Genomic DNA, 19,082 nt, shown 5'->3' on the forward strand with positions numbered 1-19,082 from the left:
GCTGGACGTGGTCAAACAAGAAATGACAAGACTGAACATCGACATCTTAGGAATCAGTGAACTAAAATGGACAGGAATGGGTGAATTTAATTCAGATGACCATCGGGTATACTACTGCGGGCAAGAATCCCTCAGAAGAAATGGAGTAGCCTTCATAATCAATAAAAGAGCAGGAAAAGCAGTACTGGGATACAACCTCCAAAATGACAGAATGATCTCAGTTCGAACCCAAGGCAAACCATTCAACATTGCAGTAGTCCAAGTCTATGCCCCAACCACTGGTGCTGAAGAGGCTGAAGTTGACCAGTTCTATGAAGGCCTACAACACCTTCTAGAATTAACACCCAAAAATGATGTCCTTATCATCATGGGGGATTGGAATGCTAAAGTAGGAAGCCAAAAGATAACTGGAATAACAGGCAAGTTTGGCCTTGGAGTACAAAATGAAGCAGGGGACAGGCAGGTAGAATTTTGTCAAGAGAATACGATGGTCATAGCAAGAGACTCTACACATGGACATCACCAGACGGTCAACACAGAAATCAGAATGACTATGTGCTCTGCACCCAAAGATGGAGAAGCTCCATACAGTCAGTAAAAACTAGACCAGGAGCTGACTGTGGCTCAGATCATGAGCTTCTCGTTGCAAAATTTAGGCTTAAATTGAAGAAAGTAGGAAAAAGCACTAGGCCACTCAGGTATGACCTAAATCATATCCCTGATGAATATACAGTAGAGGTGACAAATAGATTTAAGGAATTAGATCTAATAGACAGAGTGCCTGAAGAACTATGGATGGAGGTTCACAACATTGTACAAGAGGTAGCAACTAAAACCATCCCAAAGATAAAGAAATGCAAGAAAGCAAAATGGCTGTTTGAGGAAGCTTTACAAATAGCTAAGAAGGGAAGCAAAAGGCAAGGGAGAAAAAGGAAGATACACCCAATTGAATGCAGAATTCCAGAGAATAGCTAGAAGAGATAAGAATGCATTCTATACATTTTGAACAAATATTAGCTAAAGCCATATATTGAAATAATCACTTCACTTTATTCTTTAAGAAACTGAACATGGTTTGATTTCTTTCCATACAACAGGTTTAAAATACAGATGTAGAACAAAAAACCATTTTTAATACTATACTAATCAGTGCTTATTATCAGTCCTCCTGGTAAAAGTCTTTATTGGCCACTAAAATCTCTTGTGGAGAATTCTAAAGAGATGCAGCGTTCAAATTTATTTTCAATATCCATTAGGTTTCCATCCTCTTCCTGAGATAAACCTGTCGATCATGTCCAAAGTTCTTTCAGGCTGGTCATAAGGCAAGATGTGTCCTCCACCTCGAACAATGACCTAAATTATAAAAAATAAAAATAGATATAGCACAAGGAATAAATAATGCTGCTCCAAGACATACTACACTTTGGTCCCAATACAGTAAAAATAAGATCAGGGATTTTGTAGCAGTATTAATCCACATAATATAATCAAGAATTATAGAAGTTGTAGTCCAATATATCTGGAGGTTATTGTATTGTCTACCACTCATTACTAGGGGTGCTGAACTTCTTCAAGACCGTGGGCTGAATTCCATTTTGGAAATGCTTTTGGGGCCTTCTCTATTTCTAGTGAAAAGCCGTAAGTATCTCTAGGGAACTACGTGGCCACTGATTATGCATCACCAAATGTGACACATCTTCCCAAAGATATTCACAGCTTTTTGCTAGAGATATTCATATAAGGTTTATTCAGTTCACAGGTTTGTAAGTATGGATTGTTTGTAACCTAGATGTTCATAACCTGGGGACTATCTGTACTTCATTTTAAAACTAGATGTTCCTGCTACCAATTGTGTCAAAGTTCCATAAACAGCTCGTTTCTTCTCCTCAAGTCCACATTGAGCAATACATAAACCGCGCTAGTGCTATCAATGCAGACCTTTCCTACCAAATTGTGAAGGGCCAAGTTTCCTTGAAACTTACATACACATACACCGGGGGGGGGGGGGGCTCTATCACATCATACACCAGAACATTAAATCTGATATCTTTCTCTTCAGAAGAAGATAAACAAACAACCTACTATTCCAGCAGGATTTTTAAGAAACAAGAGAGAGGCAATTTATTATTTATTTCATTTCTATACTGCTGGGCTCCAGCTGTGAAACTTCCTCACTAAAAAAGATCTCACCGGCTTTTGAATTATTTGTATGCTAGTTACTGGAAGCAGGAAATACTTTAAACATTGGAAATTAAGCTTTCAATCTGCTGTTCATATGTTATTTGTGTTAGCAGCTTTAATTATTGTTTTATTGACTATCTTAGTATTGCTGTTGGAATTTTAATGAGCATTGTGAATTGCCCTCAGATTAATATTGATTATGGATTGTAGATAAATCTTTGCATAAATAATTAAAAAGACAGACATGCCCAATACCGAAAACCTAATCCCTTCACACTTAACAAGTTGCATGTATATATTGTACTTCCTTCTCAATATGTATGCTGTAATACAAGAGACCAGTGAAAAGCTGGGCTGCAGAGCGAAAAACTAAATGGGCTGTGTATGAAGACAAAAGAAATGTTAGTGAACTCACTAATGCAATGGGACTGAACCTAAAGATAGAGCTAATATGGATGAGCTGAAAAATAAAGCTAAGTGGCATTCAATACACCATAAGAACAGAACAGCCACATACCTCAGAAGCATTGTGATTGTGATCTCTAATCTCAGGCCAACTACAATCCAAATAAACTATCCCCCTCATTTAACTAGAAACAGTACTGTGGAATACAGCAAAATGTAAGGCTTCGGTGTATAATGCTTCTTTTAAAAATGTGTTAAAAGTGTGTTAAACTATGTTGCACTGCTAATTCTTCAATATTGTCATTTTCACACATTATTTCTTCATTATAGAAACAAAACCAGAATTCAAATATTTATTCATCACTAAATGCTAAAACTAAACAACAGTGGACAGTATCTTCAAGTTACTCCAGAGAGGATCTTTCTTGGCGCCAACAAAGTCTGGAGCCTTGAAGGTGAAATGAGTCAGACTTCCTGTCTTGGCAGTGGTCTGCCACCGTGACTTCTGTAGAAGCACACAGCTGGTTGAAAGACACTGATGCAATATTTGTATTTTACAATACAGCTCTAAACTCTATAATGAAGTTAGCAACAGAGGTTTCTTACACATCCAAGCAAAGCATTTTGTAGCAAGCTAGAGGTCACCATGCCATTTCCTCATTATTATTTCAGTTTAAAAAAAAAAAATCTATGCAAGCATTTATTTTTTCCCCCAGCGATTAGCCATTTGAGTTCCAGCTGATTTTTGCTTCATATTGTGGCCGATGGAAATAGAGCAGGTTAATTCTATAAATATAATAAGTGATATTAATAAGATGCGATCCACATGTACAATATAGAGAGAAGCCTGTGTGTAGGCAGAACTTTTCAAATCACCAAAAGATTAGGCTTCCATTAATGCACAAGTCTTGTTGGACTACAGCCTCAATATGTAGTTAAGAACACATACAAAAAAATGGACTTTCAAACATGTGAAGACCCCATTGTTGAGATATGAGACTTTCCAATATGCATAATAGTACAAATGTGAAGTGCCTATATTCTTAGAAGGACCACCCTGCTCACTGAAGCTAGTGTTATCTACAGTGACTTGCAGTAAGTCTGCAGGGTTTCGTTCGGAGGTCTTTCTGCCAGAGATCTTGCAACCAGATCCTTTTAATTGGACATAATCTGAATCTTCTCCATGTAAGCAGGAGCTAAGGTCTCTCCCCCAAATAATACCACCTGGACCTGAGGCAATCACTCTGTTAACACCTTCCTTACAGGGGAAGGAAGGGGAGGGAAGAGGGGCATACCTGGGTTTAACACAAATTTACCAAGGATGCGATTTTAAGAGGTTGGTGTATATTTAACACTATACATTTTATTTCCTTCAGTTAAGATAATATAATTTGTGAGAACAGACTAAAAGAAAAATAAAGCATGGGAAAGGGGACATGGCCAAGATGCAACACCTAAAGCTTCAGCCCAGAAAGTACATTCTTTTCAGGGGTGAGAATAAGTTCAGATTACATATGCTATCCAATGGTGGTCCTTTCCTTCACAGGAACCAGATGTGGTAATTTATTTGGGATGCACACTACAGCTGATGTCTTAAAAATGTAACTTTCAGTTTTATTTAAGTTTTGGGATGTATTATGTAGTTCTTTTCTCCCTACAGTTCTTTTCTCCTAATCTAATATGACTGGACGTGGCTAAATGCTCCATAGAGGCCTACAATGTTGCTTCAGGCTTCTGAGTGCATATCTAAAGCACATCACACAGCGCTTTCCTTCAGCAGTAAAACAGCTCCATTTTTTCCCCTTTTCTATCCAGCTTCAAAAGAAACATACAGTATTAGAGACAGACAGGGGAATGACCTAGCAGAGTTCACAGGGTCCAATTCTAAATGATGTTAATGCAAGTTAAATATATAACAGTAGAATATAGGGCATTTGCTTAAATTTGCGAATATTTACTGCGATCCAAACTTCCTCTGTGACATTTTATTTAAAGGTGGACCATGGCTTTTCAATGCCAATGTGCTGTCTGATCACACAGCTTTCAAGAAATTGCAAAGAAGCTGCTAGAATGTTTGATATACATATCTTCTAATCAGTTGTTGCCACAGTATCATGGATATAAAACTGCTTTGTTTATGGCTGTTCACAGAATGAAAGAAAATTACCTGAATCCTGAGCTACATCATAAAACTATCTAACAGATGAAACACCTTTCAAGATTTGGAGATGCAAAGTTTTAGCTCCAGTGCAACATTGCCACTAAAATATTGTATTAGTTATGTCTATATTCACAATAAATGGGACAGCAGTTTGCTAGTGGCAGCAGCAGTTCAGGAGGTTCTCAACACTCAGGAAATCTGGTGTGCAAAAGGGACGTATTGTGAAATGTCAACCTCAGAGAATGCAGGAAGAATAGGAAATTAGGGTGCAAACAGGTCATGGCCAGAGAAGATGCTAGAAGCAGAGTTTCAAATTTGCTAAGAACAAAGAATGTGAAGAATATTAAAGCAACCATGAAGATTTTCCCACTTGAAATCAAAAAGTGTCTGGCTAAACTCATGTTGCTTTGGCTGCCCAGAAGTTTTAGCTTTGCTCCAGACTGGAGACTGCCTGTTTGATTGTCCTGAATGAAGATAGTGGCAGGGCTGTGTGCATGAGTAGAAAGCATCTTGAAGAAAGCCTTGAACTTTGAAGGCTCTTTCTGTCTCATGAACTTACAAGCAATAAACTACAACTCCATTTTACCTTACCTGCAAACCAGGAACTTTAGCTTAAAATAACTGCCAATTGTTAAACGAACCAGCTTGCAAACCCTGGATTGTTTGGTGTATGGGGCCTGAGCTGTAAAAATCATGGCCTGGGTCTCCACCCTTGACAAGTATTAGACCTTCCTTGGCATAAGTAGAAATGCTGCCCTAGAGTTACCTCTTGCTTAGTTCACTAAGCGTTGTTTTTCTGAGGTCCTGGGAGAGATGGTCAAAGGCCTAAACACATAGCTGTGACTTTAGTGGGCCAATTAACGAGCTTCTGCTTGGTGTTATGATTAGCATAACAAGCTCATGCTTTGCTCTATGCTTGATTAATTGGCCTATGCTATGAGAATCCTGAATGACATTCATGGAAAGTCTCCGGTGTTATGACTTGTGGCCAGCTAAGAAGAATGGGAACCTTCATGCCCCACATAGAATACAATGATGGAAAGCTGCACATAGGTTGAAATTTTTTATTTAAATAAAAACATACTACAAAAGCTGCACATAGGGAAAGAGGAAGTTGTGCACCACTTAGTCTTATCAGAACAGTGCTGCAACTAGACAATTTTAGTCCCTGGATTTAGTCTTTAGATGGCTAAATGCATTGTTTCAGTTGTGAAGTGCATTGCTTCAACTAATATTTCTCTTCTGGCACTTTCCCAGTGCTATGTTGTGCTTTAAATCCACCCCTGCATTTATGATGTGTTAGAACCACCACCAAAATCTGCCAGTCTTGAATTAAAGAAGCACCTTGTGTAGATTTGCACTTTCTATCCACTTAAGTCATGATGACAGGAATAAAATGCAGTTTGCTTCTATATTTATTTTTATTAAAAGCTTTTCTAACCTGTCCACCACTAGCATCTTGGGATGGCTTATAATAACAGGTATAAGCAGGTATAAGCCAGCAGGAAGCTTATACCTGCTTCCTTCTGGTTGGTCACTTCTCATTCAGATGTCACTGGAGTCTGGCCTCAAAGTTCAGCCCTAGCTGCACCACTGAAATCTGGTCAAGTATAAGCTAAGCTGTGTTCTATAGTCACAATAACAGCAACAATCAACAGGTTGTTTTTTAAGCAAATCCGGACTGATTTCTCCTTTCCCTGTATTTTGACTCACAAGGCCATTTTAAGAAGTATTTATTGGAAAATGAAATGTCTGTAATTTGAGACTGTGAATGACAATACACTGTTTATATTTACTGTATGCAAAGCTTACCATGAAAGCTGCCTGAACTGTTTTCTTTCATTAAAAAGTATTTACATAAGCTAAGCTTTCATTAAAAGAAACTTATAAAAGATCTTCATGTGGTGTAATTATCAATGAAGTCAGAAAAAAACCTGAGTGTTGACTAATCCCAGCAGAGGCCAATCATTTCAGGTTGTCTGGAGTGTTTACTGAATATTTTATATAAAATAACTCTGTGCTTTCTAATTAAAATATATTGTAAATTCAAATTACAAGATACCTATAATTTAACTTTTCAGTTTATGTGGCTCTTAAATCATTGTAACTGCCTAAAAGCTTCCACTTAAACATGTAGGACTTCACTCTCTATTCTGCAAGCTATTGCATGAGCAAATAAATATTACAGACTGCAGTTGTGATTGTTTCGCCTGTAGAAAAAAAAGTCCTACATCATTGCCCTAAAACTGCAGTTAAGCGATCCTTAATTATCTCTGGGCAAAAAACACCCCCGTTGTGGGCTATGACATTTTAGATTTTGTACTCAAGGGGTAGGAGGAAGAAAATACATTGACCTTTTGGTTGTTAACATAATCTCATTTAAAATCTGCCTTTTGGACTTCTGTGCTTTTTCATAAGATACCTTCCCTGTTTCAATTGGGAAGGATTAAAAAAAAATGGAGGAGAAGATAAGAAGGACTTTTGATATTTGGGCTACACTCTGCATAGCATTTCCATAAAATACCAGAAATACCATCCACATTAAGGGGGTTTTTACAGAAACTGCGGGAAAAACCAAAACAAAAAAAAGCAGAGCATGTTTGCAGAAAATCATCATGCTGCGTGTGAACACAGCTATTTGTGATAAGCTAGAACAGTGCAATAAGTCAGTACAACTATTCGCAGATATCAAAGAAAAAAAACCCAAGCCTTTTTTGTCATGAAACATCAAGTGTGAGTGAAATTTCTGCCAATTGTGACTAATAATTACCATTTCAATCAGCTACTCAGTCCTGATTTGAAACTTAGGTGGTTTTGTTTCAAATTAGACCAAATTATGTTATATTCAGTTAAAAATCCTACATTCCACTGCCCCAGAGCACTAGTAATACACAACCAGGAGCATAAAAAGTTCAGTGGCACTTATTATCTATTGCATAGGATTGCAGCCTAGATTATTTAATTTGGTTCCATCTTAGATAAATTACTGGTGAAACCATTAACTCTTTGACAAACTTTTTAAAAGTCTGGCATCAGAACAATTAGGTGCAATGGTGCTTCAGACACTGGCTACATGCCAGTGAAATGAACAGAATTGAATAATGCTGAATTTCTTTTCTTACCTGATAGAATTCTCCTGCTTGGCGTACATAGCCAGCTACTTCAGGATCTTCAGGTTTTAATTTCCATATAACTCTCTCAGCATTCTTATATTGTTCTACTTTGGCCCATGGCACAGTAGGCAGAAATCGTTCTGTCAGTGCGGCTGCCACAATGATATCCAGTTGCCCATTGTATAAGAGAACCTGGAAAGCAAGCGCCAGTCAACAACTTGTGAAACTCTCATTAAAAAGGTCCCGTGAGTCTTACAAAATCAAGTATCCATTCTATTAAGCAGTTTGCATAACAGAACAGCCAAAACCTAAAGTCAGAGAACAGGATAGGCAGATGGTTAAAGTCTTAGTCTGGAGATCAGTCATTACATCAAATGAAACTGAACTAGAGACTCTTTACAAGACATTCTTAATTGTCTGCATTTTGCCACAGAATAGAGAACTGAGCACTGCACAAAAAGTGTTTCCTTTTCTTTCCTGATGGCACTGTGTTACAAGTGCAACAGTGCAAATGTACAAGTAGAAACAGTATTTCCTTTCACCATCCAAACTAACACCACAGCACTGCTATTCTAAAAACCCTCTCAGTGAACATCCTCTAAAGACCTGTAAACAACTGTGTGTAAGGAATGATGAGAGCACAACAAATGTCTTGTATAGAAAAGCTCTTAAAGATCCAAACAGACAAAAAATGACTTAGGTGGTATATGTGTTTGTGGGATGTATAATTTGAGATTGCAGCTGTAAAATGAAGAGGATATGCTACAATAAATGATAGCTAAAACCCCCTTTGTTTACCTCAAAAATAATCAGGCTTGTGGGTCTCTACAGTGCTCTCAAAACCTGATAATCCACTCCCAAGTTAAGGCAAAAAAAGAGGAGAAGCACAAATTCTTTAACTTTGCTTGCAGAGGCACATAATATCAGGAGACAGAACTGGGCAGGCCTTCATGTAGCTTGCATGGATCTTAAACTGGCAATGACACTTCCGAATATCTTCAGAAACATGCTTTCATTCAATAATGAACAGCTGCCGTGAAACTCCAAAATGATCCTTACAGGAACTGATTATCCTAAGTGTGCTCAAGAAAGGGGTTCACTTTCTACCTCCTCTGCCACTCCACATCCCTTTGCAAGCTACAACAGGGGAATGGCAAAAGTGTAAACATATACCTTTGGACGCTAAAGGGAAGCGGGGAGACAAAGAACCAGCAGAGGAAGGCTAGAAGGTAGGGCAGAAATAAAACCTATTCAGAATGCAATAGATGCTTGAATGTTAACATTTAAATGATGTTGTGCTATTTAACATAACTAAATACCCAACCTTATTTAAGCACTGGCAGAGGTCATCCAGAGCACTGAAATAAAACAGTGCTCATACGCTCACGACATTTAGCTCTTTTGCTCTTTGTTACCTGACTCCAAAGAACCAGTTGACACCTCTGATGTTTCCTACATTCAGTAATGGACTGAATGAGAAGTGTTGCTGATCAATAGAACACCTGTGTTAGGGACTGAAATTCAACCTGTTATGGATGATGCTATGCTTGCCCTGAAAATTCATAATTTGGAAGTGTTTCTGAATCCTAGAGCAGCAGCAACAGGTGCAACCTATTACTAGTGTCCTCTTTCATCTAGTTTTTATCTTGCTTAATCCTGGTTTAAGTTCCTGGTTTAAGTTTCTCTTTAACAATCATACCTAAACTACAGTGTGGGACAGCCTATGACCTGCTTAAGTAATTGATTCCATTGTCATACTGCTCTAACAGTCAGGAAGTTTTTCCCGATGTCATGCAGTAATCCTGGCTTCCTGTAGCTTGCCCTATACTCTGACATGACCAAGAAGAGATCTCCTGCCTCCTCTGTGTGATGGCCTTTCAAGTACCTGAAAGATGTGATCACATTTTCACTAAGTGTTCTCCAGTTTAAATAGGCCCAGTTCTTTCTATCTCTCCTCAGAGGACTTGGGTTCCAGTTCCCTAATCATCTTTGTTGCCCTTCTTTGTATCTTTTCAAGTTTGTCTTAAACTGCATTACTTAAACTGTGAAGCCTAGAGCTAGACACAATACGCAAGTTGGGGGCTAATTAGTGTCCAATAGGGAGGAAGCAGTACTTCACATGATTTGAAAGCTATTGCTATTAAGCCTCAAGCAGACACTTGTCAATACCCTCCCCTATCAACACTTCCCAAAATCTCTGGAAAGTCCCCAGTGGGAGTTATTGCCTCCCTCCTCCTGTTCTGCAGTTCCTTTCCAGAGCAATTTGACAGGATGCATGATGAGAGTATCATAAACAAAGCCTATGGTAGAATTTCTAAACATTCCCAATACATTTCTAAGAACTAAGAGAACTGTTCTTAAGCCATAAATTATTACACATTTCTCAAAAGGTCAGTGGACCCCAGCATCCATCAATGGAGCTACCACATGCTAGACTATAATCCTCCACAAATCCTATACAATGAATTATGCGTAGAGTTATTCCCCATCTGGTTTTTATTAACTGAGAAGCAAATGAAGTTTGTTTTGTTTCCTTTACTTCACCTAAAAAGGAACACAAACTTCATTTCAAAAAAAGTACAAAGAGAATATTCACAATTTTCCCAGAAAAACCAGGCATGTCATTATAGCAAACTTCTGTCCTGCATTACTTCCTGACATCAAGAGATCTGCAGAATCAATATACCTCTAACTTAGGAAACAAGACTGGATGCAGCAAAACAAGCGTCATTTCAGAAAATACAAACAGTGCACTTCAGCTCTGAAAGGCTCAATCCCACCCTGCTACTAACATAAGCTGGGTCTAAATGTTACCTAGGAACTTGTGCAGAAACTGAGGTATAATGTTGTAGAAAGCAGACAGTACATGCATAGGTAATTTCCCCTAAGTAGTCTAATGAGATGGGGAATTTGTGGGTTTTTTAAAAATTGTATTGGGTAATTACATTCTATTGGGCATAATTAATATTAAAAGCTTTGCTCCCCCCCCCCCATAGCATATACCTTCAATATGGACACTGTTGTTTGGACTGACTAATAATTTCTTTGGCAGGATTCTGACAGACAACTATAGACAAAAAGAAAGCTAGACTGTTCCCTAAGATGAAGCCGTCTGCACAAACTGTTCCCACAAACAGCTGCACTGATTTAATTGTATTATATTACACTTTGTGAATGTAAGTGACCATTACTGTCCTGTGCAACAAGGACAGCATGCCAAATAACCATGGAATTCCTCAGATAGTAAGTAAATTACTCAACTCAGCACTCACTTATGTAGGATACACACTGAAGATGAAGAAAGACATCAAATGACACAAACTGAGTAACATTTAGACCAGGCCCTGTAACTGGATGTGTACAAGCTGTTGCAGAAGGGAAGCATCTCCCCCGCCCCACTTTTATTATTTAGTGTATGATGAGTTCATGACAAAAGAAGAAGCAAATATATACACACAATCCACACAAATATATACAAAACTTCTTCAGGGATACAGCAACAGTCTCATAACTGGATGTCTAGTTCAGCTAGCCAAGCAATTGCTATGTTGCTTTGTACAGATCTTCAAAGGAACTAGGAAACCTATGGCTTGGGCATTCTTGCACAATGTTTGATCATTTGCACGTTGGCACCATAGTCACAGCAAGGAGAATCTTTCCATCCTCACTGATACAGAGCAGAGGCACTCCTTCCAGTATTACTCTAATTCTATTCAGTTTCATCCAGACAGAGTGAAGCAGGTTAAAGTCAGGAAGTTTGGAAGACTTCACTACTGTTGGTGCACTATAGTATTTGAAAGCATGACTACTTGCAGAAATAAGTGTATCCTTAATAAGTGTATGCACATTGCACAGTTTATAAAGTTTTAAACTTATTTAACTTTTGGCAGTACTTTCTAATCAATGAAATACTGAAAAATGCCTTTAAAAACTTCAGAAGTGTCAAATTCCAAAGTTGATGGCTCAAAAAGTTTCAAAACTATTTATAATTTGGATTATATGAATACATCTCAGAATCATCTTCAGTAGTATGTAGAATTAAATAAAGCCAATTGTTTATTTCTGTGCTGCCTTTTTAAGGCTTAGGATGATTCACAAAAACTATGTCAGGAAGCATGAACCAAATTGTTTGCTCCCATTTCTAGATAAACCAGTTGATTGCTTAGCACAGAACTTATGGAAGTAGATGTAAGGATCTCTCTTCACTGCATAGCTTCTGTATATCATACACGTTTAACTAATCCTCAGGCTAAAAATGAACAAGTGTAACCCTTCAGAAAAACACATTGACATTGTTAAAACTGACAAAAATCATCCCATTCCCTCACAAAAACATACTATATGGAGGCATAGCTGAATTAGTGATACCTTCTCTCCCCCTCAGTATATATTCAAGAAAACAAATGAAAACAAGGGTGGAATGTCCCCCCACATGATGACCTTATTTACCTCCACTAAGCAAATTTGATCTAAGAAAAGTATGTGTCAGTAAGACAGACTTTTTAAAAATTGTAAGATAACAACCATCTCCAATGGGGAACAAGATCTGAGATTGAAGCTCATCTGTAGATTTCCCTAAATTTGACATTCCTTTACAAGTTAGCACTGAGTTGCTCAAGTAATCTAGTTGCCTTTCAGGAATGATTGATACAAAAAGTCAGGATGGAGAAAAAGAATCAAGATCATTCTACACATCTGCAACCCTAAATGAAGAGGCTGGACATGGTGACTTACTCACCCTGTAGTTATCCATTAGAATGCCTAGCCATGGCTTTACTGACTTCATCACATCTTCAATTAAATATTTCTCTACTGTAGTACCGTCGTGGAAGGTCAGGTTTCCAACATGGATAGATTTCCTTACTTCTGGCATTGCTAACAGTGCTACAAAATATTCTTGATCCAGAGGCTCCTGTTCTCAAACACACACCACACACAATTTATATTAATATTAAAAATAGAGAAGTGGCTTCAATGACAAACACAATTAAATTATACAACCATTATTCATCCACACTGCAGAGGGTATTTAAAAGAGTCCTAAGAATGTAAAGCATTGCATCACTGAGGATTGTGTAAAATGACCCCTGCAGTTTCATGTTTAAGACTGAAACAGTGAAGCAATTTAACATCTTCAAGCCTATTAACTTCATAAGAAGGAAAACCCAGCAGGTCATAAAAACTGGTGGCACTTGGTAATTGATCAGAGGAGCAAGGAAAAAGATTTGCTTCTGGTGAAATAGCACCACTGCTTTCATTATTCACTGTTTCAAGTAACTACACTCTGACTGGAGCAAGGTCTCAAACAGGTAACATGATAGCCAGTCTCAATTCATAAAAACACTACCTCCTGTAAGAACATAAGGAACAATGCTTGCTAGATCAGATTAAAAAGGCCAGCTAGTCTAACATTTGGCTTCCAGCTGTTCAACCACATACCTCTAGAAAGCTTAGGAAGAGGACATGATAACAATGCCCTCTTCCCAAGTAGGTTTTCAGCATCTTACACAACACATTCTCAATACGGAAATTCCATAGAGCTATTATGGTAAATATCCATAGAGAGAGCAGTTGTTTCTATGAAAAATATGAACAGTCTCCTTCCTCCAGCTGAACCCACTGGTCCAGGACAAAGCAAGCAAAAAGTGGGGGTGATGATGAAGAGATAGACATATTGATAAAATAATCTCTACTACTGCCCAATGCTAGGAGTATGGATTACTAGAACAGGAAAAGAACTTGATAGATTTCCTGCCTGCCACTGATTTGATAATAGGAATCAGACCCAGTCAGACTGTGATTTGTACATATATTTTCAACCACCTATAAAATTAGTGCAAATCAGCATCCCAAACTCATGTGAATCAATTGCTCTTTGTGAACAATTGGTTAATGTGCACAATTATGGGTAATTCTATGCAAGGCATGTAAAAGCATGCACTAGAGTCATGTGGGTTTGGGGTGCTCATTTGTAAAAATATTATTAGGGTTTTGAAAAAAAGCATAGGTCCACCTCAAAGATAGATGTCTGCAGGCTGACTTGAACCAAATCAAAACCAAGCCATTGAAAAACTAATGAACCAAAATCCAGGGGTCCAGATAATGAAAATCCATTGAACTCTCACCACCCCAATGAATTCCACACACATCCCTGGCTAGGAACTCAATATGGTTGCAGGGATGAAACTGGACATCCACCTTTTACCTGGCCAAGCTTTTAACATGTGCTCAAGTTTAAGTGAAAAAGAAGAATTTCCCCCCAAATCCAGTAAGAAAAATTGTTATATTATTAGCACATTCCCTTAGTAGTACCTATATCACCTAATCAAATTATGTTGTACAGAATATAATTTTATAGCTTTAAATGCACATTTACAAAATCTCTAGTTTATCCTATTTAAGAATTGCTCACCAGACACTGCAAGAAATTGTAGTAGTTATTGCATCCTGTAACATTCTGAGTATAGGAGGGTCCTTCAGTTTCATCACCATTTAACAAAAGATCGAACACCTATGAGAAAAGAACCATGACAGTGCAAACATGAGTGATTAAAGTAGACTAACTGAAAACAATTTGACTTAAGGTAGCCGTGATTAACTGTGGTAGGTAGTCTAAATTTCAGTGGAGGTAGTCTAAATATGACTATGTCTGGATGCAAACCAATGTTCATTTTTTAGTTTTCATAAAGCTTCTAAAGAGTCAAAATTTGGTGTCATTCAGTTTTCCATGACTAGTGAAAGGATCCTGGAAAGACTGCTATCTATATGAAAAGGAAAGCTTTGATTCATGTTCTTCGGAACCTACTCCCAGGAGGCCTACTCCTACCTCGCCAAGAGGAAGACTCAGTTTTCTTTACTTGGAGTTAACTCCATTCTCCTTGCTTAGCCAATTTGGAATGCTCTTTTATTCTGTTCTCCACTTATATTATGCACATCTAGCTTATTATACCTCCCTAGATGAGGTTTCAGGAAATGTGACTTGTTTAGTGTCTATAGCACTAACACAACAATTTTGGCGCATTTTTTCAGGTTCCCCACAGAGTGCAGCCTGAAGAAAGAGAAGTGTCTCTCTGGTTCTCAGACTTGGGTCTCCCTAATCTACAGTGTGGTAGGGATACAATTTAGTGGGGTAAATTTTCCCATGGGAAGCTGTCATATGCAGTACAATCATATGTATCTGTAATATGAGCCTGTAATATGTGCAACTTTACTGTAACTCAATAGAAGGTTATGGCTGTATGAATCAAAAGACTGCTTTGTGACTTCCAGTAGAAATACAATATACTGCAGAGACATTCATGGCAAACACCAGCCAAGAGTGTTTGGTGGAAGCTTCCTATTTCCCTTTTCTTCAGGGGGAATTAAAAATTGAAACCATTACTGATGTACACTAAAGGTATTTTGCATGGATTCAAGGCAGCAGATGCAGCATGTTCAAGGACTGTATTTCATCTGCTCTCCTGGGGATAAGCTAAACCTTCTGAGTATGCAATTCATGGAAAAGATCCATGTGTAAATGTACACCAAGACACTGAATTTTGGAAAGAGGCCAACTTAAATTTTATGGAAACACCGAACAATGATTTTATCTCCGATTAGTTCTCCCCTTCTTGTCCCTTCTGCTGCAATATAAATGGACACATTTTCCAGCGCTACGCCTGCATCCTCCATCGCAGCCCCTTCTGACCCCTTACTCTGTTCAGATGGTTCTAATTGCTGAAAGCCAGGATGTGGATCTCTTAAGACATACTTCAAAGGCTTTTCTCCATTTCTTCTGCTGAATGTACATTGCTCCCAGATCAGTCTGATTCTGGATATAATCCCTCTGCTTCTCATCCACCAGGCCAATTTGATATAAGAATTGTGAATAGCCACCCAACATCTGTAAAGGGATTGCAGACAACAATTAGTCAGAATGGTTCTCACCATCTAAAATATAATTTATTTAGTCTTCTAAAAACCAAAGTCAATGCATTAATCTGAGAAAAAAGCATGCTGCCATTTTAAACATAATTTTAAAAGATTTCAATAAAATGTAAGTGGAATGTAAACAGGTTAACTCTGCACACGTCTGCAGCAAATTTACTATTCTTATGTTAAAAACATGTGGTAAATATGAAAAGCTGTTAGCACTATGAAGAAGTCACTTATGGCAGTATTCTTTTTGAAATCTGAGGTGCATCATTCACTTATGCCTACAAAGAATTACAAATGTATACAATAAGTTGAAATCATACCATTTCGGGGTCACAAAGACCATTTCCAATGGCAACTCCTTTGAAGTTGATCTTTATCTTCGAAGTGGGATTATGGGTATGAATATAGTACCCAATAGCAGGTACATACTTTCCTGCATAAGACTGAAAATAATGATGAGGTAAGATGATCAACAAACTTAGTATGAATAATTTTTATTTTTCCTTATATCAAAAAGGCTGCAATCTTATACAAATTTACTTTCCAATGGCTCTGTTAGTTGTGTAATCAGATTCCAAGATATATTTTATTTAAGTTACTGGAATTTTAAGTTCTTTAAACATGATTGGTTTAAAATTTTGTATGGAAACCTTTTTTTTTCTTATGTTTTATAATGTGGTGTATTTTAGATTGTACCTTAATGGATTGTTGTAAATTGCCCAGAAAGCTTCAGCTTCTGGCTGGTATAAAAGATAAATAAATAAATGCAGCTTTAATGACCTAACACTTTAGTGCTATAACTGATATACAGCCTTAATTAACAAACCAACCAATTTTTTAAAAATTGAAACCTTTTTGCTCCTAGTAAAATCCCAATGCTCTCACCGGCTTATAAATATGCAACACAGGAACAGTCTCCCCACAAACCCAACAGATGTCTCATTTTATTATATTGTGCTCACACATCCTAAGCAAAAATGTATAGTTTACTGTTCTTTTGGGCTACAGTTTGATTGATCAGGAATACATCACAGACTTGCTCACTGCCTTTTTTGTCATTTCCTTGAATGCTTCCCTAACCGCAATTTCCAATCACAGTTTGTAGATACAAGTTTGGTTAGCCATTGCAGTAAGGATGTGGAAAGATTTAGCAGGGTACACAAAATGCCATTACAATTCCTCTGAAGATGCCAAACATGGAAAAAGTCAATGTTCCTGAACAAGAGAAAACAGAATGAATGAAAACCTTTGACCAACTGAGTGAAAATAAACACCCAGGTCAAGACAGGCAACAAATGGGGAAAGATAATGCAAAAGAGATTTATAGAACAAGTTGGAAAGGATCCAAAAAAGCTCCTTAACCTGTCTTCCTGTCAGAAAGGCACAATCACCCAACTATTAGTGTCTCTACAGATCAGCAAACCCAAACCAAACAGCAGTGATCCTCAGAGATTAGGCACACTGGCTGCAGAAAATGCCAGAGGAGCAACAAGCTTTCTGTTAGCAAAAATAACTAAAAGGGCTTTCCTGCCTGACAAGGCAAGATAGAATCTGTATTTTCAAAGAAAAGTAGAACCCGAGAACAAAATTATATTGAAAACAATCTCTCTTCGCTAGAACCACACATGTGTTAGCAGTTAGTATCAAAGGATGAATTGGCTAATTTTTTAGAGACAGTTAGCAATAGTTAGCTTACAATAAAAAGCTCTCTCTGTAGATGGATTTCAAAACTAATTGCAGCACCAAAAGAAACATTTCTTGAAGCAAGTTGGGAACAGTTTTGTGGCAATTTGTACAGAAAGATAAACCCTTTCTGTTTGAAAATCAGTGTCTTCAAACAAAGAACTGAGGGCAAAATTATCCATTAGATATTGCCCTTTGGCCTGAGACATGAGGTAAGAAAAGAAGACAAACAAATGACCAGGTAAGAATATCTAATTGTTCTTTGTGGTCTCTGTACATCGCATATACAGGCTCTATATCTGCATGGAGCCATGTTCAAAAGAGACACATGCACAGATAACCACTTGAGGAATGCACACACGAATTTTTGTTACAGATTTATACCATAAGGCACCAGACTGGAATTTCTAGTCACTTTGGCTCCCCCTGCTGGCTTTTTAATGGATATTGTTTTGAGTTATTTTACGAATGGTAAAACAACTATGATCACAAAAATGTTCAGATGTGTGCAAAAGCTAACTATAGCTGAACTGCCCATAGCTTGAACTGTGTGTTAGCAAGGCCAGGGAAATAGAGATATACTTAATAATTATCCCTGTGTGATTACAAGTGTCTCATTTCCAAATTTCTGCTTTTTTACTCGCTGGGATGCAACAGAGTGGGAGAGAAATAGACTGGACAAGTTGCAGTATTCTGGCCTCCCCACCTACAAAAATCCTCCCTTCTACCATTCTCTGAGGCCAAACTCCTGACCTTTTCAAACATGATGCAAGGCAAATTGGGTCTGAGTTCTGACCCCCAACCAGATGATAGTGACTAAGGGGCACAGGATTGTTCCAAATTCAGTGCAATTGGAGAGAAAATCTATTTCTCTCTGCTTTAGCAAAGTATAAAACAGTTCTTTTTTATTGTGCCCTTGATGACTGAACTTGAAGGCTTCCAGTCATCTGAAGCAACGTGGGAAGAGGATGTCCATTTTTTGCTTCTTGTGCATCTTGCAACAGAGCTTCAGAAGGGGACAGAAAGAGATTCAGTCAATGTCTTGGGCCCACAGCACTGTTCCCTTAGGATGCAAACCTATCTATGTTTGGACAGAAAAAAGCCCTATCCTTGGCTGCCTCCAGGATTGCTATGGCATTTTTTTCTGCCTAAACACAGATAGGATTGTGCCCTTAATTACTCTTACTTAAAAGATCTTTGAGCTCATAACTTAGTGAAGAGTTAACAAGTCAGTTCAACTTACTTCTCCTGTTACATAGAAATCGTTTTTCTGATAATCAGGAAAGAGCTGGAAAAACTGGGTGAGGGCACTGAAAGAACAGGAAAAATATCTGTACTGAGGGAGGTTGTAATGAAATTTCACAGCAGTCCTGAATATGAAAATTTGCTAACTTATTTAACTTTATCTCCAATGACACAGCTTGACATCCATCTGTAACTACACAGAAGTGCAACAGTCATCCTCTGAAAACAAAACATATTTTGTTTCAAGAAATACACTGCGTATACGAAAGCAGGAATGGGTAATATGTCACCATTTGGATGCTACTGTAATCCAGACCTCATCAGCCTCAGTTAACATGACCAAGACTCAAGAATGATAGAAGTTGGACATGCACATG

At 37.9% G+C, this 19,082-nt stretch overlaps 1 protein-coding gene across 7 annotated transcripts in view; it reads right to left on the reverse strand.

Moving 5' to 3' along the window:
* Positions 1-1,028: 1,028 nt before the first annotated feature.
* Positions 1,029-19,082, reverse strand: part of CPVL (carboxypeptidase vitellogenic like) — a 41,943-nt gene continuing 23,889 nt past the window's right edge. For all 7 annotated transcript variants that reach the window (XM_044450782.1, XM_044450783.1, XM_044450777.1 and 4 more), the window contains 7 exons: positions 18,704-18,770; positions 16,098-16,220; positions 15,611-15,742; positions 14,273-14,371; positions 12,599-12,772; positions 7,870-8,052; positions 1,029-1,353 (listed from right to left, as the gene is read on the reverse strand). In XM_044450782.1, the coding sequence (XP_044306717.1) occupies positions 1,243-1,353; positions 7,870-8,052; positions 12,599-12,772; positions 14,273-14,371; positions 15,611-15,742; positions 16,098-16,220; positions 18,704-18,770 (889 nt within the window). In that variant the 3' untranslated portion in view covers positions 1,029-1,242. The remainder of the gene's footprint in view (positions 1,354-7,869; positions 8,053-12,598; positions 12,773-14,272; positions 14,372-15,610; positions 15,743-16,097; positions 16,221-18,703; positions 18,771-19,082) is intronic.

This window comes from Varanus komodoensis, unplaced genomic scaffold (genome assembly GCF_004798865.1).
Source record: "Varanus komodoensis strain SLA01 unplaced genomic scaffold, ASM479886v1 scaffold68, whole genome shotgun sequence".
Lineage (NCBI taxonomy): Eukaryota > Metazoa > Chordata > Lepidosauria > Squamata > Varanidae > Varanus > Varanus komodoensis.